Raw genomic sequence first — 22331 nt, forward strand, 5'->3', positions numbered from 1 at the left:
TAATTAATCAAAAGGAGGTAACACTGGCCCAGAGAGGAGCAGTGGCTGGCCTGAAGGCACACAGCACCGTCTCTCTCATACCAAGCCGTCATGCATTTGTTGATTCGGCAGACTGGCAGTTCATGTCCAGCACTACACTGAGGACCCAGAATGGACACTGCTATGGAAGCCAACCTGGACGCTGCTGGCCACCGTCCCCGCACAGAGATCAATGATGAGGACTACTACCCTCAGGGCAGCTGGGACACAGTCTTCCTGGTGGCCTTGCTGATCCTGGGACTGCCAGCCAATGGGCTGATGGCATGGCTGGCTGGCTCACAGGCCCGGCACGGGGCTGGCACGAGACTGGCTCTGCTCCTGCTCAGCCTGGCCCTCTCTGACTTCTTGTTTCTGGCAGCGGCGACTTTCCAAATCCTGGAGATCCAGCATGGAGGCCACTGGCCACTGGGCACTGCCGCCTGCCGCTTCTACTACTTCCTGTGGGGTGTATCCTACTCCTCCGGCCTCTTCCTACTGACGGCCCTCAGCCTGGACCGCTGCTTGCTGGCACTGTGCCCACGCTGGTACGCAGGGCGCCGCCCAGCCCGCCTGCCCCTCTGGGTGTGCGCTGGGGTCTGGGTGCTGGCCACACTCTTCAGTGTGCCCTGGCTGGTTTTCCCCGAAGCTGCTGTCTGGTGGTATGACTTGGTCATCTGCCTGGACTTCTGGGACAGCGAGGAACTGCCTCTTCGGATGCTTGAGATCTTGGGGGGCTTTCTGCCTTTCCTCTTGCTGCTGGTCTGCCACATCCTCACCCAAGCCACCACTTGCAAGACCTGTTGTGGGCGTCAGCCTAGGCCCACAGCCTGCCACGGCTTTGCCCGTGTGGCCAAGACCATTCTTTCAGCCTATGTGGTTCTGAGGCTGCCCTACCAGCTGGCACAGTTGCTCTATCTGGCTTTCTTATGGGATGTCTACCCTGGGTACCTGCTCTGGGAAGCTCTGGTCTATTCTGACTACCTGATCCTACTCAACAGCTGCCTGAGCCCCTTCCTATGCCTGGCAGCCAGTGCTGACCTCCGGGCCCTGCTGCGCGCTGTGCTCTCCTCCTTTGCGGCTGCTCTCTGTGAGGAACAGCCTGGTAGCTTCACACTAGCTGAGCCACAGACCCAGGTGACCTCTGAGGGTTTGACTCTGCCAGGACTGACAGCTGAAGGCCAGCCAAGGCTGGACCCCGTGATCCCGCCTCAGGTGAACCCCTCTGCCCAGCTGCGGTCAGATTCTGTGGTCCAACCTGCGGTGAGCCCCACAGTCCAGCCGCAGTCAGACTCTGTGGTCCAGCCTGCGGTGAGCCCCTCAGTCCAGCCGCAGTCAGACTCTGTGGTCCAGCCTAAGGCAGACTCCCTGATCCAGCCACCTCTGGATACTGTAGTTCAACTTGAGGTGAACCCTCTGACCCAGCCACAGTTGGATCCCGCGGCTCAACCTCAAGTGAACCCGTCATCCCAACCACCTTCAAATTCTATGGTCCAGCCTCAAGTGGACTCCCTGACCCAGTCAGGGCTGGATCCTGTGGCCCAGCCACAGTCAAGCACCGAGGCCCAGATCCCTGCCTATGGGGCTGAGTCAGCCTCTAACCCTGGTGAGGAAAACTCCCCTAGCTCATCCCTAGATCCCATTCCTGGAGGCCCTGAAAACCTGGACAAACCCGTTGTTCCTGAGGGAGAAAGGCCTAGCAGTGTCCAGCCAAATGAGGCCCCCAGTGCAGGACCTACTTGAGTGCCTGGGAAGCCCAGGTCCACCAGGGTAGTAGAAGAGTCAGAGAGAGCCACTGAAGCAGCTAGGCAGAGAGGTGGGAACATGAAGAAACAGAGGTGGGAACAATGAAGAAATGCAGCAGCGAAAACCCCCGTTGATTCCCTTGAGCCTGCCAAGAGGGCTGAGGGGGAAGTGAAACCAGTCAGCCAGAAGTCCCAGGCAGGGGGCTGTGAATGTCTCCAGCCTGGTCTCACCAAGCTGTTCCATTACTACCCCAAACACATACAGCCACCCAACATCTTTGAGCGACTGAGGATGGTCCTGCTGGATTCTATCCTCTAGTCCCTCCAGATCCGTGCTTCTTCCCCTTATCACCTCCATCCTAATAGAGGAAGACAGCAAGCGCCACTTTTTCTGGGCTTGATCTGATCTTCCTCTAACCTTTCCTTCACTTTCTTCATTCCTCTCTGGTTTTCTGGTTTGGGCATCAAACAGTAACATCCTTATAGAGAAGGGAGGCTTCCAGGAGCCCACAGATTCAAGCAGGAGCCAATTGGCCTAGCATAGCCAAGCTGCCCCCAGCATACAGAGCCTAGGACATTCACCTGCCCCCAGCATACAGAGCCTAGGACGGGATTCCCTAGTAAGGTGCAACCAAGAACCAGAAACATCTAGACAAGAGTCAGGAGAAGCCATGCCTGGATTCAAACTCAGCCCTGCCACACTCTTGTCTGGTGAACTGGCACACTTCTGCTTTGAGGGACATTTGAAGATACGAAAGTGAGTGTGGTACCTGCAGGAGCCGGGCACACAGTGAGGCTCTGGAGCAGGTCCTGACATCAAAAATAGCCTTCCAGGGGCTGGGCCTGGATGGCAGGAGGACAGCGCCACCACCTGCCTGGAGCACCTGAGATCCTCTGATTGATCTCAGAACAACCAGGCGTTCTGAGGGTGCCTTGAGGGTGAGAGACTCAAGAAACCTTCAAGGTCTGACTCCATTCAAGAGCTGAACTGACGCCACCTGCTGTGAAGCCAGCCCCCGAGGAGGGTTGGACAGGATCTAACAAAGCTGTAAGCTGCAGAGCGTGCTGGAATTTGAACCCCAGGACACAGACAGGAGGCTGTCCAAAGGCAGCCCCGAGCACCATGGTCCCAGGAAGGGCAAAAGCCCCAAAGTCAGAGGGCTGAGCCAGCTCTTCCTGTCCAGCTGCAGATGCTGCAAGGGAACAACAAAACAAAACAGGAAGTGCTGAAGTTGTCTCCCACACACTGCTCTCCAGTTACCCCCTCTTCACCCACACCAGCCTCTAGTGTTCCAGAGCAGGTCTCTCTCCCTTCCCCAGCATCTTTTCCCTTTGATGAGGAAATGCCCTCAGTCCCGGGTTCCCATGGCAGTGACAGCTTATGTGAAGCGTTTTTTCCTGGGAAAAAAGACGAGGTGGAAGGCTGTGCAGGCAGCTGGTGGGGTGCAGACAGATCTGCATTGTTGCAGACTCCTTCTTAAGGTCGATTTTCTGATCTGTAAGAAGGGGGTAATGTGCTGGGCACAACTCCTGCAATCCTAGCACTCAGGATGCCAAGGCAAGAGTCTCATACGCTCAAGGCCAGCCTGGGCTACATAGTGAGACTCTGAGTGTAAAACGCAAGGGCTAGTGGGACTGGAGAGATGGCTCAGCAGCTAAGAGCAAATGATATTCTTGTAAAGGGTCAAGGTTGGTTCTCAGTACCCACATATGGCAACTTACACACACACACGAAACTCTAGCTCCAGGGGACCCATTACCCTCTTCTGATATCCCTAGGTACCTGTACATATATACACACATATATACATACACACACACAGACAGATATGTCTGTGTGTGTGTGTGTGTGTGTGTGTGTGTGTAAGTAAAATAAATCTTAAGAAAAGAAAGGGCTGGGGATACAGCTCAATAATAGGGTGCTTGCCTAAAATTCTCAAGGCTCTGGGCTCACAAACCAGCACAGCAAAATAATGTATGCTCTCTTGTTGGTGGCTACAAGTATAAGGTTCACATGAGGAGGCCACGGAGTGGCAGTGGCAGTTTCAAAGGGTAATGGCTGCCATTATAATGGGTCTGTCTTAGTCACTATCCTATTGCTGTGGAGAGACACCATGACCAAAGCAACTCGTATAAAAGAAAATATTTGATTGGTGCCTTGCTTAGGTTCAGATACTTGATCCGTGATCATTGTGAGGGGAGAATGGTGGCAGGTATAGCGCTAGAGAAATAGTTGAGAGCAACTTCCTGATCCACAGGCAGAAAACATGAACCAGGCCTCACATGGGCTTTTGAAACCTCAAAGACTACCCCAGTGGTGACGCACTTCCTCCAGCAAGGCCATACCTCCTCATCCTTCTAATCCTGTCAAAGAGTTCCACTCCTTGGTGACAAAGCATTCATATGTATATATCTGTGTCTATGGAAGCCAGTCTAATTTAAACCACCACAGGCACCAAAGAGCCAGTAGGAGAGATATTTCTGAAGTATTTATTTAATTAGTTCATCTAACACATCTAACAAATATTTAGTGGCATTTACCAGAGAGTTTTCTGGCCAGCCTTCCATCTTAGAGACACATAAGGGCTCAGGGTGTCTCTAAGGCTTATTGGGCCCTAGCTCTACCACGTGTTTACTGTGTGTGCTTCAGCAAAGCTCTTCTTGGGGTTTGTAAAATGGGTATTATAATGATTGGCCCTTTTGTAGAGAAGAAGTTTTCAATCACTGGTAGCCATTAATCTGATATGCTAGTGGGGACTCTGAGACCAAATGAGGCCTAGGCCAGAGCCCTCCTGGCAAGTAACCTGGGGGCCAGTTTTCAGGCTCCTTACACCACCATGGTGTCTTCTCCACAGAAAAGGTTCATCTCCCCCTGCCCACTCCATTTGCTGGAGTTCACAGTGTCTGAGGGTTGAGCCTTAACTTCTGTCTCCCTTGGGGTACTCTGCCATGGCTCTCTCCCTTCTCCTGACAGGGTCCCAAAGCCTCTTCAACACGTCAGGCAGATCAGAGAATAAAATTTTCCTGCCTCCAGCTATAGCCCACCCCACAAGCCCTATCTCTCAGGGAGGGAGCCAGCCCCACCTCAGAAGGAAGAGCTGTACCCTAGAAGGATTTACAGGATAAGTAGGAGTTTTCCTAAGGGCTCACAGAAGAGGTTTGTGTTAGAGAAGACGGAGCCAGAAAAGGAGACCTCAAACCTAAAACAGTCCACAGCGGAGGGAACACACCGCAGGGGATTAGGTTCTGGGAAACTCCTTATTCCACCAAGTGAAATCCCTATGGGTTCCCCCCGCCCCAGAGGAACCAGATATTGGTTCTGAGAAATGTGAATATGAATATTTTGCAATTCTATGTTCAGGACTGCTGCTCATTCATTCACCGAGCATGAAGTGGTTTCATGATGGGTGCTGGGTAGGGTCTCCTTCTGGGTACCAGAAGGCCAGGGGGCTGGGGACGAGGGGGGTAAGAAGACAGAGCCCCTGTCTTTCATTTGCTGGCAGGGTGCCAAATAATGACACAGTGTAGCATCTGGGACTAGGAACAACTGATGGGAACAAGGAAAAGCCAGTGACTGGGTGAGAGGGGAGAGTGGGGGGGAGGGGAGGCCCACAGGGGAGGTGACACTTGAGCCTATGCCTGGAGTCACTGAGGGATGAGGCCTTCCCAAGAGAAGAGAATGTGCTAGCCTCAGGTGGGAGTGGAGGTTTGGTGTCTCTGGGACACATGCTGAGAGAGGACAGTAGTGGGGATCCTGGGGTGGTTGGCAGCGGGAATTCTGGGAGAGGAACATGGGGCTGTGGATTTTATTTGAAGTGGGGTGATGTGGGAGTATAGGGGAATGTAGCCAACTGGCCTGATGTGAGCTTCCCACGCAACACCTACTACCCAACTCAAGCTACACTCCTGCCTGCCTGACTCCAGGGTTCGTGAAGAGTGAGAAATCCAAAGACTTCGGAAATAACAAATGGGAGGCCTCAACCAAGCACCTGTCCTCTCTAGGCCTGTTTCTTCCCAGAGTCTGCTGAGCTCTGAGATGGGACACAAGTCCACCTACCCTCCCACACACAGCTGGGGCTTCATGCAGGCTAAACAAAGCACGTTTTAACCTCTTCTCTTTCTGGGAAAGACACCCTCCTACATCACCAGGAAGGTAGACAGAGGAAAGAACAGTACTGCTACTGTGGGTCCTAACAGGGGTACCTAAGTCCTCAAGGATGAGACAAAATCTGAGGAGGCAAATCCGGGCTCTGATGAGATGGAGGAAAGAAAGGAAGTTGTGCGGGATCCATAGGACATCTTCTACTTTGATTTTTACTAAGCCCAAGCAGGAACCACGGGTGTCCATCAGGATGTATGAGATTGCCTTTCACCTCTTCAATGTCCATAGTTAACTGACATCATGAGCTCCCAACCTTAAAACCCCCGCACTTACGGCTGGGTGTGGTGGCACTTGCCTTTAAAATCCCAGCACTTGGGAGGCAAACGCCGGTAGATTTTTGTGAGTTCTTTTGCCAGTTCCAGGCCAACAAGTGTGCACAGTAAAATCATGTCTCAAATACAAAACAAAAACACGTGTAAATGCTGGAGGCGGAGCGAGAGAATCCTATCGGGTAGAACTAGGTAGGGAAATCAGAGGGCAGGCTTCGCCCCTCCCGAGGAGACGCCTAAGGTTTGTACGGGCGGCTCCAACCAGGGCCGTCCCTTTCAACAAGCAGCCCAGGGCTTGGCGACTAGGCCTTGCCCCGTGGGCGGGCATCACGATGTCCCGCCTTCTGCGCGTGACCTTGCCCCGCCCCCACCCCACTCTCTGTCACTTCCTGATTCCCGCTTCCTGCTTCCCAGAGGCTGGGATCCGGAGCCGCCCGAGGTCGCCGCCGCAGTCCCCGGCGCCCCTGGCGAGCGGTGAGCGGTGAGCAGTGAGCAGTGAGAGCGGCTGGGCTGGACTAGGGGCGCGGACGTGGGTCTGGGGTGGGGGGCGCGAGCCCGAAGAGCGCGGCGCCCCACCCTCAGTGCCAACCCCTTCGGCTGCCCATCTCTCCCTTCCTGGCCAGGGATCTTTGGAAGTCGGGTTCCTGGTTCACCTCGGACACTGCTTCGAGGCCACTTTGAGGACCTGGCAACATCCTTACGATCCCTGTTCTGCCAGGGTCCCCTAAGCCGGACTTCCTGCAGCTCTTTGCACATTCCCTGGGACTCAGCCGCGGCCTAGTAGGAAGAACAAAACCCTTTTGCCGCCTCTTCTCCCCATCACCCAGCCTCTAAACTCTGGGCATGGAAAGCTGCTTGGAACCAACTGGGACCTACATAAGATCTAAGCTCTGTCTCTTTTCCTTTCAAACACACACACACACACCCAGAAACATGGAGGAGCTTGGGGGGAGAGTCTCTTGGTTTACACCTATGAACTCATTCTAAAAACGGGGAAACTGAGAATTCCAGCGTTATCGTGACCAGGTCCCTGGTGACACGCTCTGTGTGTCTCTTTGGAGGGCCACAGCTGATCCAGGTGTCTCTGCCCCGCAGACATGTCCTTCCGAAAAGTGGTTCGGCAGAGCAAATTCCGGCATGTGTTTGGTCAGCCCGTCAAGAATGATCAGTGCTATGAGGACATTCGAGTGTCCCGGGTTACCTGGGACAGCACCTTCTGCGCAGTCAACCCCAAGTTCCTGGCGGTGATTGTGGAAGCCAGCGGCGGGGGTGCCTTCATGGTGCTCCCTCTAAGCAAGGTGGGCCTCAGGGGGTCAGGGTGGAGAGGAGGAATGAGGACACACCGGCCACACCTGTGGGCAGAGCCACTTCTTGGCCCGTGGCTCCTGCTGGACAAGTCATAATCCAGATTTACTGCCCAGCAGGTATTGGTGCAAGTAGAAAAAGTGTTTATTGCTACCGAGTCTGGATAAGAGACTGCAGGCATTTCCTCTTATGCTGGGTGGAGCAGAGACACAGCTGGGCCACCAGGAACCAGGGTAGTCACATCATTCTTGCACCATGGATGGGCGCAGATGCTGGGAGGAATGGAGACAAGGGCTTTTGGTTCTTCTCTGATGGCCCTTCATGCCTACAGACGGGCCGCATTGACAAGGCCTACCCAACAGTGTGTGGGCACACGGGACCTGTTCTGGACATTGACTGGTGTCCCCACAATGATGAAGTCATTGCCAGTGGATCAGAGGACTGCACTGTCATGGTGAGCATAGGACTGTACAGATGAGGGTCTCGGGGTGTGGCTGGAGGACGCCGGCGGCAGGGGCAAGCACAGGCCTGAGCCCATCTTCCCGCTCCCTACCGCAGGTGTGGCAGATTCCAGAGAATGGGCTGACCTCCCCTCTGACAGAGCCGGTAGTGGTGCTCGAGGGGCACACCAAGCGTGTGGGCATCATCACCTGGCACCCCACAGCCCGAAATGTGCTTCTCAGTGCAGGTCTGCACCGCTCCCCAGCCCTTCTTCGAAACCCTTCTCCAGGGTGATCCTGGAATGTTGTGTATCCTCCCACAGGCCAGTCTAACAGATTGGGGAAACTGGTGCTTACAAAGATGGAGACCCAGTTCAGTAGCAGAGGAAGGGGCAGAGTGGGTCTGGTGGGCTGATGGCCCGAACACCGACTGCCTGAGCTGATGAGCGCTTGCCTGCCAGGTTGTGACAATATGGTGCTTATCTGGAATGTGGGCACGGCAGAGGAGCTCTACCGTCTGGACAGCCTGCACCCTGACCTCATCTACAACGTGAGCTGGAACCACAACGGCAGCCTCTTCTGCTCAGCCTGCAAGGACAAGAGCATCCGCATCATTGACCCCCGGCGGGGCACCCTGGTGGCAGTAGGTATCCCCACAGGGCAAAGATGGCAATGTACTCAGGGTCTCGATCTGAACTATACTGACCACCTGTCTATCCTACAGGAGCGGGAGAAGGCTCACGAGGGGGCCCGGCCCATGCGTGCCATCTTTCTGGCCGACGGCAAGGTGTTCACCACCGGTTTCAGCCGCATGAGTGAGCGGCAGCTGGCTCTCTGGGACCCAGTGAGTGATGGAGCAAGCCTGAGGCAGGCAGGCAGGGTTGAGACCTGGGCCTCACCCTAGGATACTCCTCGCTGAGGAGGAGTATGAGGTCAGGCTGAGCTGCTAAGCACTGTAGACTTCCCCGTGCTGATCTGTCTGCCTGGCCCTTGAGACATCCAGGATTTTGCCAGACGCTCCCTTCCTTGGCCCAGCTCCCTGGCTCTCCCTGACACTCCCCCAGTACCTCCCACGTCCTTGATTCTGCTCCTCCTGGGAATCCCAGGTCCTTGCCCTGCCACACTCTGTCCCCAGCAGAGCACTCCTGCACGATGAACTTGAGGGCCCCTTTGAGGCCTGGGCTTGTACCACCTGGCCCCAGCCTTCCTGTGGACAGACATTCTCAACATTTGTCTGTTGGTTTGGGAATAGTCTTAAAGCCTGGAGAAGTCTGGGAATGAAGAAAACCGTTAGCATGCTGGCAAGTGCTGCTGACTGGTGTGTGAGACTGGCTGAGGCCAGTCCTGTAGTGTTTGGGATGAGAAGACTCTGACTTGGCCTGACTGTGCCCCATGTGCTTAGGAAAACCTTGAGGAGCCCATGGCCCTGCAGGAGCTGGATTCAAGCAATGGGGCCCTCCTGCCCTTCTATGACCCGGACACCAGCGTGGTCTATGTCTGTGGCAAGGTAAGGCTGGGTGGGGCAACAGACTGGAGCTGAAAGGCAGGGAAGGGCCTGGCCAAGTGCTGAGAGCTCTTATTCCCACAGGGTGACTCCAGCATCCGGTACTTTGAGATCACCGATGAGCCCCCCTACATCCACTTCCTGAATACATTCACCAGCAAAGAACCCCAGAGGGGTATGGGTAGCATGCCTAAGAGGGGCTTGGAGGTCAGCAAGTGTGAAATTGCCCGGTAAGAAGGTCCTCTGAGGCAGCCGTCTGTAGGCCCGAGTTTACTCAAGGACCCAGCCTTGCAAGGTGGTCAGACTGAGCAGGGGCCAGGCTGTCAGCATCCAAGGTGAAAGCTTAGGTTGTGGAGGCTAAGCTGGGCTTGGTGCCATACACCTGTTATCCTAGCATTTGGGAGTTATGAGGACCACAAGTGCAGAGGCTAGCCTGGTCTACATAGTAAGTTCAGGGTCAGTCTGAACAAGACCCTGTCTGAAGCAGAAACAAATCAAAGGAGAGGGATGTGAATGACACTCCCTGGCTCAGTTGGTAGAGTGCCAGCCTAGCATAAACCCCGGGGTTCCACTCCAGCACTGTGAAGCAAGTGCTGTGGCACATGCTTGTAATTCACTCAGGAGGTGACCTGGGAGGAGCACGAGTTGAAGGTCATTCTTAGCTCTATAGTGAGTTTAGTGAGTTCAAGGCCAGCCTGGGATTTATGAAACCATGTTTCAAAAAATAAAGGGAGTAGCACATGCCTTTAATCCTAGCTTCTTGCAGAGGCAGGCTGGTCTTACGAGTTTGAAGCAAGGCTGGTCTACATAGTGAGTTTCAGACTTCCAAGGCTACAGTGAGACCGTGTCTCAACAAAAAAAGAATAACAACCCCAAAGTTGCCTAGGGTCACTCTATAGGAACCCTTGAGACAGGGAGGCCATGAGCACAAGGCAACCTGTATTTGGGGTCCCAGGTCAGCTCGTGGGGATGTCACCTTGTAGAGAAACTAGAGAGCTGTAGGGGGTTCCACCATGGCTCCCCTCCCTTTTCCAGGTTCTACAAACTGCACGAGCGCAAATGTGAGCCTATAGTCATGACTGTGCCAAGAAAGGTGAGGCTGCCGATGACCCTGTCCACCCACTCTCTTCCCTAGCAGAAGGGCCACACCAGGGCATTGGGTGAGGCTGGTGAATGGCTGTAAGCCTATGGGCTGTACAGATAGATGCTGGGGTGGCCTGAGTTCTAGAGAATTGTTGGAGGGGTGACACAAGGTGAGCTGAGGCCCTACAGTGACAGAGACCATACACTAAAGAGCAGGATAGCAGGGATAGAGGGCCACCCATGAGGCACGACCAACAGCAGGGCTGGGATGGCACTCTGGCTGTCAATCCTATGGGGAGGGGCCTGGCCACATACAGCTTGGCCTCAGATGCCCAGCCAGAGCCTAGAACACATTCCCACTGTCCTCCAGCTGTTGTTCACAGACTCAGTGTGTCAGGCATGTCCTGGAGAAAAGTCACAATCAGTCTGTGGGGCACAGCTGTGGCTCACAGGACTGCACAGAGCCACACAGCTGCCCTTGTGGTTTGTTGGAGAGGGTGCCACAGGGCTATGCCAGGAAGATCAGGTAAGGCTTCAGTGAAAACATTCAAGAAGGAAGTAAAAAGGGAGATTGGAGCTCTGGAGGTTCTTGGGGATCAGGCATTTAAAGGATGGGTTGACAAGAGTGCAAGTCAGGAGAGTGTTGAGGATGCAGCCACTCAAAGACCAGATGTGAGACCCCTATAGGGACCCACAACTGATTCTGACCTCCCTACCTGGTGGGCAGTCTGACCTTTTCCAGGATGATCTGTATCCTGACACAGCTGGACCTGAGGCTGCTCTTGAGGCGGAGGACTGGGTGAGCGGGCAGGATGCCGATCCAATCCTCATCTCACTACGGGAAGCCTACGTGCCCAGTAAACAACGGGACCTGAAGGTCAGCCGGCGCAACGTGCTGTCCGACAGCCGGCCTGCCAGTTCCAGCCGCCCTGGAGCCGCCACGGCGACTGCAATTATTGATGTTCCCAGTGGTACCTTCGCTGGGGCTGGCGTACGTGCCCTACATTTGGGGGTGCTGTCCAATTGGCTGAGCCGCAGGCCTCTACCCTAGGGGAGGGTTATGGCTGATGGCCTCTGACTTCCATATGTCCTTGCAGGAATCCGGGAAGCTGGAAGAGGTGATGCAGGAGCTTCGGACACTTCGGGTGCTGGTCAAGGAACAGGGGGAGCGTATCAGCCGCCTGGAGGAGCAGCTGGGCCGCATGGAAAACGGGGATTCATAGGACCTCCAGGGACCTGCCCCCAACACTGCCTCCTCCTCCACCCTTCTCACCTTTGCTTCGGCAGCCAGGTCACACCAGGCAGTTTGCTGCTCAGTGCCTCTGGGGCAGGTCATGGCCAGTTTGCACTTCTCCAAAGCCTGGGGCCCAGGTTAGAAGCACCACCTAGCTTTTGGAAGATTTTTGTACCAAGGCAAACTCCCACGTACTTTAAGGGACCATCTCCCCAGCCTGTCCAACCCATTGCCCCCTCCCCAGAGAAAGCAGCAGAGATGGGTTCTATATTTTCATTCCAAATAAAATGTTCTTTCTAAAGCCAGGTTTGACCTGCTGCTTCGGAGGTCAGGGCTGGGTGCTAGGAAGGGAAACTGCAAGTCTGACACGGAAAATAGCCCTGCATATCAGAGTTCCACGTGGAGAGAAACAGGCCAAAGGGCTCCAGGAAGGTGTGTGAGATGTTAGTGGATAAAAACACCTGCCAAGCAAGCCTAATGGCCTGAATTCAATCCCTGGGACCCACAGGGGATGTATCTGACCTCTGCACACCCCATATCGCAGGCATGTGCACACAAGCCAGGAACCTTTAGTCTCTGCTCTCCAGAGGTGGAATCAGGATCTGTGAGTTCCAAGCCAGCCAAAGCTATATAGATGGCAGTCCTGCTTTGCGTTAGATGCATATTTCCTCCTTTTGGAGTTCTGGTGGCAGATTGTATGAGCCAGCCTCACCTAGTGAGGCCTGGGAAGATTTGGTGTGGGTCTGAGTGATCCTGAAAGGCTGAGACCCCCAGCCTTTCAGGATCACTCAGACCCACACCAAAGGGTTCTGTGATAGACGAGAGTGGGTGGGGTGTTTCGGGCAGGAAACGGAAGTGTCAGAAACTCCTACTAGCTACTGTACTTGAGAGCGCCAGAGCTCACTTCTCGCTAAACACAGGCGGAGTCAGGTGGGTGCCCGGACAAAGGCCATCGGATCAATGGTGAGCTGTGGAGCACTCTGTGTTCTTGGGGTACGGTGGGATGGAATATTGAGGTTCCAGGAGCTACAGAAGGACCCCCGCACAAGAGGCCTGGGGTAGCAAGGACCAGGATGGGTTGGAACTCAGCCCTCACTTAGAACTGGGCTCTCTGGAATCAAGGTTAGGTCCTCCAGCTCCTCACTCTGGACACAACCCTACTCCAAGACGCTTGGGATAGTCCCTCATCTGGTCCCTTCATGAGCCGAGTTTGGGCGTGCTGTAGGGGAGGCTTGTACCCAGCACCCCTCCCCCCCTGCTACCACACCACACCCCCACCTGCTTTGTTCCAACCGCAGGCTTCCTCTGATAGCTACACATGCTGCCCCCAAGCTGAGTGGTGCCCCTCATGCCTGAGGCCCTCCAGGGCAGAAAGGGGAGCTAAACGGAAACCCTGCAGCTGGGGCCTCCCATGGTTGGGAGGGGCTCAAAGACCCCCATACTGGGACCAGGCAACCTGAGTTGGCTCTCTGGAGGCCATGATGGAGGTAACTAAGAGAGTCACCTGCCACCAGCCTCAGAGCCATTCGACTACTTCCTCCCCTGCCAGGCGGACCATTTTAGTATCCAGCTAATGTCCATTGAGCATCTATGTGCCACCCGTGGTTTTGGGTTCCCTCCCCCCTCTCCAGCCCCAATCCCATCATCCAGAAGCTTATTCTGGTAAGGCAACAGAACAGATCAATAGGTGTGGGGTTTGGCAGAAGGGTAATTCCGGGACCTGAAGCTGGTGAATGGGTGGGCTAAAGTTCTACAAGTCAGCTGCACAGGTCTAGCAGGGCCTCATCAGCAAGGCCTACAGAGGCCACAGCAAGGGGGTAGCCATGAGGCTGTGGGAGTGCAGTGCCTGAGCAGTGGGACAGCCAGTGCACAAGCCTCAGGCAGTTGAGTTTAAGGGGATCACACAAGGCCTTGACCAAATAAGGGCTGGGGATTTTCTGCTTGACTGTCCCTATTTTGCCTGAGGCAACTGAGGACCAACTGAGATCAGTTGGTCTTGTCAGGTGACAACTCCTCCCTACCGTCTCACCCACAGGCTCTGCCTGGTACCCTCGGATTTGGGGTGCTGCTGGCCCTGCCAGGGGCCTGGGCCTCTGGGACAGGCACAGAGGATGGTGCAGGCTCCAGTACTGTCACCATCACCCTGCTGCTCCTGCTTCTGCTGCTGCTTGTCACTGGTCTAGCCTTGGCTTGGCGTCGCCTCAGCCGAGTCTCGGGGGGCTACTACCACCCGGTTCGCCTGGGTGCTGCGTTGTGGGCCCACACCCGCCGCCTGCTCTGGGCCAGCCCTGCAGGTCGCTGGCTTCGGCCCCGCTCTGAGATGGGATCCCCAGAAGAACCAGAGCAGCAGGAAGATGAACAGGATGCTGAAGAGGATTTCATGATGGATGGTGGCCCTCATCCCCAGGAAGAGGAGAAGCAGTGTGAAGGAGCTCAAGCAGAGCAGGCCCCAGATGTACAACAGGACACAGACAGCGAAGGGGGCCTGGGCCTCAGCTCTCACGGTCCTGTGGGCTCAGGCAGCAGCGCAGAGGCCCTTCTGAGTGACCTGCATGCCTTTTCAGGCAGTGCTGCCTGGGATGACAGTGCGGGAAGAGCGGGAGGCCAGGGTCTCCATGTCACTGCACTGTAGATGCCAGCTGCTTGTCCTGTTCCTGCCCAGCCTCTGTCTCTTCCCGTGTTATCATGATGAAACACAAACTGCCCTGGACCTTCATCATCCCACCTCACATGAAGCTTCTCAGATTGCCACCCCCACCAGTTCCCCAGAGTGTGCGTCACGCCCCCTCCCCTGACAGGCACTGGGGCAGACACTGAAAATAAAACTTAAAGCCCTGAGGTCTGTGGTCATTTAGTATCCTTTCCTCTTCCTAAACAGGCCACTCTTGTGTCCTGGAGTCCAGCAAAGCCACTCTGCCATGATTCAGTCCTTTAATTCTGTAAGAGCACAGGTGAAGGCCCGGGCCCTTTGATGAAATGGGGGCTGGGAAGCACTGCCGGTGGCGGCAGCCCACAGCCCTCCTGTACATGATTGGAAGCCCCACCTCCACATGACACCCTCATCTCCGGAATATACACAGGTTGGCACCCGCCAGCCTCTCACAGCCTGCAGTGAGCAGGCCTCACTCCGTGCCGCCTTCTTCCTGTCCTCTCCTAGCGCCCTGGGCGCCCTCGGCCCTTCTTGGATTTCTTGTTCCCTGATGGGGGGCGGATGGGAAGTGGGGCAGTGCTTGTGGGTGGTGGTGGTGATGGCGGTGGCAGGAGTGGAGGTAGAGATGGCTCCATGGGCTCTGGCGCGCCAGGACTGGGCCGGAACCCCTCAAAGGGAGAGAATTTGAGGGGGCTGCAGGAGAAACCAAGGCAGAGTCAGGGCCTCCCAGGCTTAGTCAGGAATACTAGCAGTAGTTCAGGAAGCTGAGGCTCTTTATCTACTTGGGCACACAGGTTCTAGATCCACAAACCACCACTTTAGCAGCCCCTGTTATGGATGGGTATGGGGCTGGGGTCCCACAGGGAGTAGGAGCCTGAGGCTAGCCTTTAAAGGGCTTGGCCACTGGGTGCGGTGGTGCACGTCTGTAATCCTAGCACTCAGGAAGGCAGAAGCAGGGGGAATCTCTGCTGCGTTCAAGGCTAGCCTGGTCTACAGCGAGTCCAGGACAGCAGCCAAGGCTACACAGAGAGACCTTGACAAACAAAACAAACAAAAAATGAAGAGCTTGGCCCAGAGTGGTGCAAAGGTACTGGTCTATACTAGAGAACCCTGTTCCAGCCACATGCCTGCCCTGCTCCTCAGTACCTGATGGGGGTGCGTGGACTGCTGTTAAGGCGCCTGGGGGAACGCAGCTTGGGCTGGAAGGAGAAGCCCTCCTTGATGCTGTCCAGGACGGAGGGTGCCACATATGTGAAGCCCTGTGGGGAGAGGCCCAGCGAGGTGGTGCCTGGCATCTCCAGCCCCTAGCTACCACCTTGTTCTGGCCCCCTTACCCCCAGGCCCTCACCAGGAAGGCTTGGTTGGCACTCTCACTGAGGGCTGTATCATCAGGGCTATCTACTGGTGTCTGTCGCGTGAAGCGGGTATCAAACTGGCTCACGTCCTCTTCTGACTGCTGTGGGGAGATCCATGTGGGGAATTAAAGGGATCCAAAGTGTGGGACCTCCACCTGCCTTGGGGCCAAAAGGATACCCAGATACTCACCAGACTAGGCCTGAAGGGAGGGTCTACACGGCGGGCCAAGAGGTCATCCCAATTGATGAGCCGGAAGAAGGGGTGCCTCTGCCGGTAGAGGGTACTTGGGAACATGTCAACCATTCACCTTGCCTACCTCCCACTGCTGTAGCCCACTTCATCCTCTGGCCCAGTTCCTTGTGATATACCAGACTCACCTGCACCTCAGCAGCATCCCCTGGACCACCCCCAATTCGCTGACTGGGATTCCTCTTCAGAAACTGCAGAAGAGAAGAGCTGTGGGTGGCAAGCAACTGATGGCATGTGCCCAGCCTCCAGAACGGGGAGAAGGCAAGCAGAAACAGCGTATAAAGCCTGGAACATGACCTCTGCCCATAGAACCCCTCAATACTTTCAGAGTTGGGTCAACAGTGCCCTCTTCATAAAGCCTTGGCAAAGCTCATGCTCACTCGAATCTCCTCAGAGGGCTTAGGATCTATGTGCCACACCCTTCCCCTTAGCAGGTTGGTGCTGGCCTTTCTGATGGAACAAGGCTAGCTCATAAGAACACCCTGTGACAAAGACACAGATCCAGTACTGCTCAGGGGCAGTGGTCAGGCTCTCAGAGCCCAGGCCTGACCTCAGGGTTTTGAACCCCAAAGATGTTCCTGACATTCCCAGAAACAAACTGCACAGGTGGGGGTGGGGCTGACCTTCCCCAGGGCCTAGGGACAGTCAAGCATATGTATGGAGTTGATGACAGGGCTTGGAAAAGAGCTGGGAAACAGTGCCTGGACAGGAGGGTGCCTCACCTTTTTGGCAAGGTCCCGAGCATCCGGGGTGAGGTAGGGGGGCAGCACCAGCTTCCCTTTCATGATTTTATCCATAGTTTTCTTCCTGTTCTCTGCGGTGAAGGGCGGCTGGAGGAGGCAGACGGTGAGGACAGCCTAGGGGTCCTCCCACCCTGTCCTGCCCCAGCCTGAAAGGGATCCCCCCAACACCCACCCTCCTCCCAAGGAGGCCGGACTTGCCGATCCAGTGAGCATGTCGTACATCAGGGCCCCCAGGCTCCACCAGTCCACCGCCCGGTTGTGGCCGCTGCGCACCAGAATCTCTGGGGCCCTGGGAGGCAGGTGGAGCTGTCAGGAAGGGCAGGCCCTCTCTGATTATTCTCACAGACCCTGGGCCAGCCAGGCGCTACTTACATATACTCAATGGTGCCACAGAAGGTGTGAGTGATGGCACCCTCATGAATGGACTCTTTGCAGAGTCCAAAGTCTGTCAGTTTGATGTGGCCTGAGAAAGAATGTTGGGAGGGATGACATGGTCCAGGTCCACTTGTGGGCTCCTCAGCCCTACCCTGCAGACCCTGGCGAGACAAGGGGCGTGTGCCTGTGCATGCTCGTCGTGTGCTCACCCTGGCTGTTGAGCATGATGTTCTCAGGCTTGAGATCCCGGTAGATGATGCCCTGGGAATGGAGATGGCCCAGGGCCAGTGTGATCTCTGCCAGGTAGAAGCTGCAAAGGTATGACAAGGTAAAGGCTGGGCAAAGGTGGGGTGAAGGCAAGGACAAGCGCCCCCAGAGACCCACCAGGCTGTGTCTTCCAGGAAGATGCCTTCTCGCTCAAGATGTGTGAAGAGCTCACCACCTGTGACACAAGCACATCACCAGCTGCGCACTCAGGCCCAGCCCCGCTGCTGTCTGAGCGTCAGTTTCTTCCAGAGAAAAATGGGACTTGGAGATCCCACCCTACCTGCCTCCCAGAGCTGCCGTGGGGACTCAATTCAATCAGCAAACATCTACCGTCGCCTACTCACTCGGTGCCTGGCCCTGTGCTGGGTGAAGCTGGGGCAGAGAGGAGAAGACCCAGCCATTGCCCTCAGGATGCTCAGTCTAATGGGAAGACAGACATGCGCACACTGCTCTGGGATGCCAGGCACAGGTAATATCTCTGAGAACTTCACAGAGCCTCATGCAGGGTAGAGGAGGCTAATCTCAATACAATAGAAAAGGGCAGTGGAGGTGTGGCTTTCAGGGTGCTGATACAGTGGAAAGGGATGCCTAGCATACAGGAGGAAGCTTGTAGGGCTTGGCTGGCCCTGGGGAGATTGGTAGAAAGAATGGGCCTCAGTCACCCTTGGTGAGCAGTGGCATGAGCAAAAGGGCCAAGGCTTTGTTTGGGTGGTTAGAGATGCATGTTCTAGGAAGATGACCTTTGCGGTTAGTGGAGGAGATACAAGAACCCAGGTGAGCCAGACCCTCAAAGCTAGTTTAGAAAGGACCTGCAGGGCGTGGTAGCACACACCTTTAATCCCAGACAGGGGCAGGGAATGTCTCTGAGTTCTATGTGGTGAGTTCCAGGCTATATATAGTGAGACCCTGTCTTGTCAAAAAGACAAAACAAGGAAGTGTGGTGGCACACTTTAACTCACATCTTTAACCCCAGCACTCAGCATGCAGAAACAGTTTAAGGATCTGAATTCAAGTAGATCTCCTGAAGCCAACATGTTCTACATAGTGAGTTCCAGGCAGGCCAAGGCTACATAAGCAGACCCTGTCTCAAAAAAATAAAAATAAAACAACAGCAACAACAACAACAAATAGGCAGACATGTCAGCACACCTTTAATCCCAGGACTAAGGAAGGCAGAGGTAGATAGATCCCTGTGAATTCAAGGCCAACCTAGTCTACAAAGGTGAGTCCAGAACAGCCAAGGCTACACAGAGAAAACAAAAACAAAACAAACAAACAAACAAACAAAAAGGGCTAGATAGATGGCTCAGAGCACTGGCTGCTCTTCCAAAGGTCCGAGTTCAATTCCCAGCAACCACATGGTGGCTCACAACCATCTATTATGCCCTCTTCTGGTGCACAGGCGCACACTCAGGCAGAATAGTGTATAAATAAAAAATAAATACATCTTAAAACAAAACAACAACAAAATAAGACTTCTAGAAATAGTAACCACCCATGAGACTCCAAGATGAAGAAGGATGCAGCAAGATGGGGACCTGACTGGGTGCCTGGTACATAAGGGGCAGGCAGGAAAGGTAGCAAAATGGATGAAATTCCCTCTGGACATCTATACAGACTCCCACCAGCTTCACTCACCCCACTAACATTAGGCACGGGATGGATGTTTGCTGAATGAATGAACAAATGAAGGGACGGACAGATGGACAAATGGCCAGGCATGGTATGTGAGCCTCCTAGCCATCCTCCACAGCTATATCTCTCAGGATTCCCTAAGTCCCCACCCAGTGTTCTAGTGCTGGTCACCCACTACTCGGCCTAGCCCACACACTTACCACTGAGGCACTCCAGGATGAGGTAGAGTTTGCCACCTGTCTGGAAAGCATAGGCCAGCTCCACAATAAACGGATGCTTCACAGATTCTAGAATGTTCCGCTCAGCTCGAGTATGTGCTGTGTCCTTGGCATTTCGTACAATCTTGGCCTAAAGATGCAGGAGTGGGTTCAAAGGTGAGGTACCCAGAGTGCTTCCCTTTTTGCTGTTTTATAGTCTCGCACAATGTTCAACCTCAGGATTCAACCACGCAAAGGGGGCCGATGTCCAAGTATAAGGGAAGTCATGACTCTTGTTTCAAATAAATATTGAAACACAACTTGGCCATATAAGGGTCTACACACTAAATCTGTGTGGACCATGGACGTGCACTGATATCATGATCATCCCATCAGTAACAAACCCATAGAATCGGGGTGCCCATGGTGGCACATTATCACAATGAGCTCCCTTTCTAGAGCCTTCTTCAGTCTGCCCGCCACAAGAACTGAACAGGACAGAGATGACTGGAGGAAAGCTAGGAGTGATGGTGCACACCTCTAATTCCGGTGCTCAGGGAGGCAGAGGCTGGCAGATTGCTGTGAGTTCAAGGCCAGCCTGATCTAGAGGACTACTCAGAGAAACCCTGTCTTGAAAATCCAAGAAAAGAATACTGGAGGACTGGGGACAAGGCTCAGAAATTAAAAGTGCATCCTCTGCAAGCATGAAGATCTGAGTTCAGACCCCCACAGAAAAAGCCAAGAAGGCTGTGTGTGCCTGTAGCCTCAGCACTGTGGGGGCAGAGACAGAAGCATCACTGGGGCTTACTGGACACCAGCCTACCTCCAGGGTCAGTGAGACCCTGTCTCATGAGAATAAACTGACAGAGAAGGGTGTTCCGTGCTTTCCTCTGGCCTCCATACACGTGGAAATCACTTGACATGTCTCTTTTTTTCCCTCTCTCTCTCTCACACACTTAAACTGATTAGAATCTCTGAGAGATCATCAGTCAGTTAGTTAAATACCACACCTGTCTTTCTCTTGCCTCTGTCACGACCAGAATTTCTCTGTAATTCTGTGCTATGAGTAATAAACCTTTTCAGGACCTGGTTTATCCTCTCAGTATCTCAACCTTGACACTTTTTTGTCTTTCTGAGACAACATTATCATTGCGTAGCCCAGGGTGGCCTAGAACAACTCAGATCCCTCCTGCCTTATCCCTTCAAGTTCTGAGACTACAGGCATATCCTACCAACTTCAGCTAAACTTGACACTACTGACACCCTGTGTTGTTGTGGGTTCCTGTTTAGCTGCACCCCTAGCTTCCATTCACTGAATGCCAACATCCCCTCATTAGTCCTGACAATCAAAATCAGCCATATATACCCTAGCAGGCAAGTTGCTCCCATTTAAGAGTTACTGCAAAGTAGTATATATGACAATAGATACTAAGCCAGCAAGTGCCAAGATAGGGACTTGTCTCTATCATGTTTCCAGCTGTCTTTCTAAAACCTGGCACAGGTTGCTGGGGATGGTAGCAACTCAGTATTTGCTGGCTGAGCAAATGACTCACCTTTCTCAAGACTTTCATGGCATATATTTTGCCCAAGTTGGTGCCTTGCACTTTCCTCACCTGGAACACCTGTAGGGCAGGGGAGACAGGATCAACTTCCCTCACCACATCCCTTTTTCAAGGAGCCCCACCCTAAAGCTCTGGTATAGGTACCAAAAGGCCTAAGCTCAGCTCAAGGGTGGAACAGTAAAGATCTCTATCAGATTCTATAAGGATCTGCCCTTCCCTCCCTCCCATTTCCAGCTCTGAATCCCATCAGAGACTCCTTGTGAAGGGCAGGATGCTGCCTCAGGCTAGAGCTGAGGTCACCAGGAGGGAAAGAGAGGTGTTAGTACCTTGCCATAGCCTCCCTTGCCCAGCACACTCAGCAGTTCAAAGCAGTGGGGCCCGATGCGCTCAGGGCCCGGGTTCACGCTGCTCTCTGTCAGCTCCACCTCCTCATAGCGTCCCACCGTCCTAAAGACACAATAAGTCAATGAGGGCAAGGCTCTAGTGTACCCCAAGTCCCATCCCCTACTCCATGCCCCGATTCCCCAGCAAGACTCTCACTCACTCCAGGCCAGCAGCCCTCAACTCGCCAAGGGGACACACGTCCTGTGGGAAACCAAGGGGTAAGAACCATGGGAGGTGCCAGAATATCTCCTCCCAACCCAGGCTGAACTGCTTGGCCCAGGGGAGAGGACCAAGGATCGGTGACAGCAGGGATGGGAAAGTTTAGAGAGGAGAGACCAAGGTTAGAAAAGGAAAGATCGGGTCCAGGGACTGGGGCTGAATCTGGGAAGGATCCGGGTTTGGAGGGGATCAGAGCCCACACAGTGCAGGGAGCACCCCGACTTTGGTTAACCAGCTGGGCTCCTGGGTCCAGTCGCGCCCGGCGGGAAATACTCACCGCGGGGCTGAACTCCGGTTCGCCCTCGCCTTCGCTGCCTTCCTCGGTCTCCAAATCTAAATCAAACACGGCCGCCATGGCCCCGCCGGCCCCGCGGGCCCCTTGGCCGGGACCAGGCGGAGCTCTGACTGACAGTCCCAAGCTTGCGGTCTACGTTATCTCTCCGCGACGGCAGCCGCGCGCGTTGTTGACGCAAAATTGCTTCACCCACTCTCCTTGAGTCCGGAGGGGTGGGGGGGAAAAATGGAGCCTGTCGCAAAGCCTCTCGGGAGTCGTAGTTCCAGAGAGCTGGACAACCCGTGCTTCAGCCTAATGAACTGACTTTACTGGACCATCGTCCTAGTGGGGCTGTCTTGGGTGCACACCGACACGAACAGCACAGAGGCTCCCATTTTGGCTCTGGGGCAAGTTTAAGATTGAACGGGCAGAATCACAGGTGCGTGCAGGTTTGAGTTTAAATAGCAAATCCTCAGTCCTTCTTAGAGGTGGGAGCTGCTGGGGAAAGTCCTGTGACTGACTGTGTTAGGGAACAGTGAGCTATCTCACGGATTTCCCCCCACAATCTCCCTGAAGGTCTGACGTTTGCTGGGTGGCTGCCTCGGCTTTGTTACCAGGCTTCCGTTCTGAAAGGGCTCAACACGCCTTCACACGGGGTTTTGC

At 54.4% G+C, this 22331-nt stretch overlaps 4 protein-coding genes across 7 annotated transcripts; 3 read left to right on the plus strand and 1 right to left on the minus strand.

Moving 5' to 3' along the window:
* The first annotated feature begins 150 nt into the window (after window positions 1-150).
* On the plus strand, window positions 151-1758 carry Gpr152 (G protein-coupled receptor 152). The gene is made up of 2 exons (XM_021656193.1): window positions 151-1326; window positions 1375-1758. Exons 1-2 carry the CDS (start codon window positions 151-153, stop codon window positions 1756-1758), a joined length of 1560 nt encoding a protein of 519 aa, XP_021511868.1.
* A 4774-nt stretch (window positions 1759-6532) lies between these two features.
* Window positions 6533-12058, plus strand: Coro1b (coronin 1B). 2 transcript variants are annotated; one of them, XM_021656213.2, is made up of 11 exons: window positions 6533-6665; window positions 7287-7489; window positions 7828-7950; window positions 8055-8184; window positions 8398-8579; window positions 8661-8780; window positions 9339-9443; window positions 9525-9670; window positions 10476-10533; window positions 11251-11514; window positions 11621-12058. In XM_021656213.2, the coding sequence occupies exons 2-11, from the start codon at window positions 7289-7291 to the stop codon at window positions 11744-11746; spliced, it is 1455 nt and encodes a 484-aa protein (XP_021511888.1). In that variant the 5' UTR covers window positions 6533-6665; window positions 7287-7288; the 3' UTR covers window positions 11747-12058. The 2 variants fall into 2 exon arrangements, with proteins under 2 accessions (XP_021511888.1, XP_021511887.1); XM_021656212.2 differs by having other exon boundaries at window positions 6545-6672.
* Window positions 12059-12599: 541 nt separating this feature from the next.
* Window positions 12600-14595, plus strand: Ptprcap (protein tyrosine phosphatase receptor type C associated protein). Of its 2 annotated transcripts, none has more exons than XM_021656221.2 (2): window positions 12600-12720; window positions 13793-14595. In XM_021656221.2, the coding sequence occupies exons 1-2, from the start codon at window positions 12718-12720 to the stop codon at window positions 14387-14389; spliced, it is 600 nt and encodes a 199-aa protein (XP_021511896.1). In that variant the 5' UTR covers window positions 12600-12717; the 3' UTR covers window positions 14390-14595. The 2 variants fall into 2 exon arrangements, with proteins under 2 accessions (XP_021511896.1, XP_060239737.1); XM_060383754.1 differs by lacking the exon at window positions 12600-12720 and adding an exon at window positions 12759-13419.
* Window positions 14596-14674: 79 nt separating this feature from the next.
* On the minus strand, window positions 14675-21887 carry Rps6kb2 (ribosomal protein S6 kinase B2). 2 transcript variants are annotated; one of them, XM_021656215.2, is made up of 15 exons: window positions 21672-21887; window positions 21336-21376; window positions 21118-21238; window positions 20783-20851; window positions 19233-19380; window positions 17515-17572; window positions 17340-17440; window positions 17128-17218; window positions 16954-17044; window positions 16735-16842; window positions 16141-16203; window positions 15953-16030; window positions 15756-15863; window positions 15554-15666; window positions 14675-15100 (listed from the first exon to the last, which is right to left on the minus strand). In XM_021656215.2, exons 1-15 carry the CDS (start codon window positions 21747-21749, stop codon window positions 14911-14913), a joined length of 1458 nt encoding a protein of 485 aa, XP_021511890.1. In that variant the 5' UTR covers window positions 21750-21887; the 3' UTR covers window positions 14675-14910. The 2 variants fall into 2 exon arrangements, with proteins under 2 accessions (XP_021511890.1, XP_021511891.1); XM_021656216.2 differs by having other exon boundaries at window positions 15756-15860; window positions 21672-21848.
* Window positions 21888-22331: the final 444 nt, after the last annotated feature.

Source organism: Meriones unguiculatus, chromosome 1 (genome assembly GCF_030254825.1).
Source record: "Meriones unguiculatus strain TT.TT164.6M chromosome 1, Bangor_MerUng_6.1, whole genome shotgun sequence".
NCBI lineage: Eukaryota > Metazoa > Chordata > Mammalia > Rodentia > Muridae > Meriones > Meriones unguiculatus.

Bases quoted from the DNA above. Each gene is read 5' to 3' on its own strand.
- Gpr152 (XM_021656193.1), top strand. From the start codon at position 151: ATGGACACTGCTATGGAAGCCAACCTGGACGCTGCTGGCCACCGTCCC. The intron at 1,327-1,374 runs GTGAGCCCCTCA...GTCCAGCCTAAG, and splicing joins ACTCTGTGGTCCAGCCTGCG to GCAGACTCCCTGATCCAGCC.
- Rps6kb2 (XM_021656215.2), bottom strand. From the start codon at position 21,749: ATGGCGGCCGTGTTTGATTTAGATTTGGAGACCGAGGAAGGCAGCGAA. The intron at 21,239-21,335 runs GTGAGTGAGAGT...TTGTGTCTTTAG, and splicing joins TTGAGGGCTGCTGGCCTGGA to GACGGTGGGACGCTATGAGG. The intron at 16,843-16,953 runs GCAAGTCCGGCC...TGCCTCCTCCAG, and splicing joins ACGACATGCTCACTGGATCG to CCGCCCTTCACCGCAGAGAA.
- Coro1b (XM_021656213.2), top strand. From the start codon at position 7,289: ATGTCCTTCCGAAAAGTGGTTCGGCAGAGCAAATTCCGGCATGTGTTT. The intron at 8,580-8,660 runs GTAGGTATCCCC...TCTATCCTACAG, and splicing joins GGCGGGGCACCCTGGTGGCA to GAGCGGGAGAAGGCTCACGA. The intron at 9,444-9,524 runs GTAAGGCTGGGT...TTATTCCCACAG, and splicing joins TGGTCTATGTCTGTGGCAAG to GGTGACTCCAGCATCCGGTA.
- Ptprcap (XM_060383754.1), top strand. From the start codon at position 13,348: ATGTGCCACCCGTGGTTTTGGGTTCCCTCCCCCCTCTCCAGCCCCAAT. The intron at 13,420-13,792 runs GTAAGGCAACAG...TCTCACCCACAG, and splicing joins TCATCCAGAAGCTTATTCTG to GCTCTGCCTGGTACCCTCGG.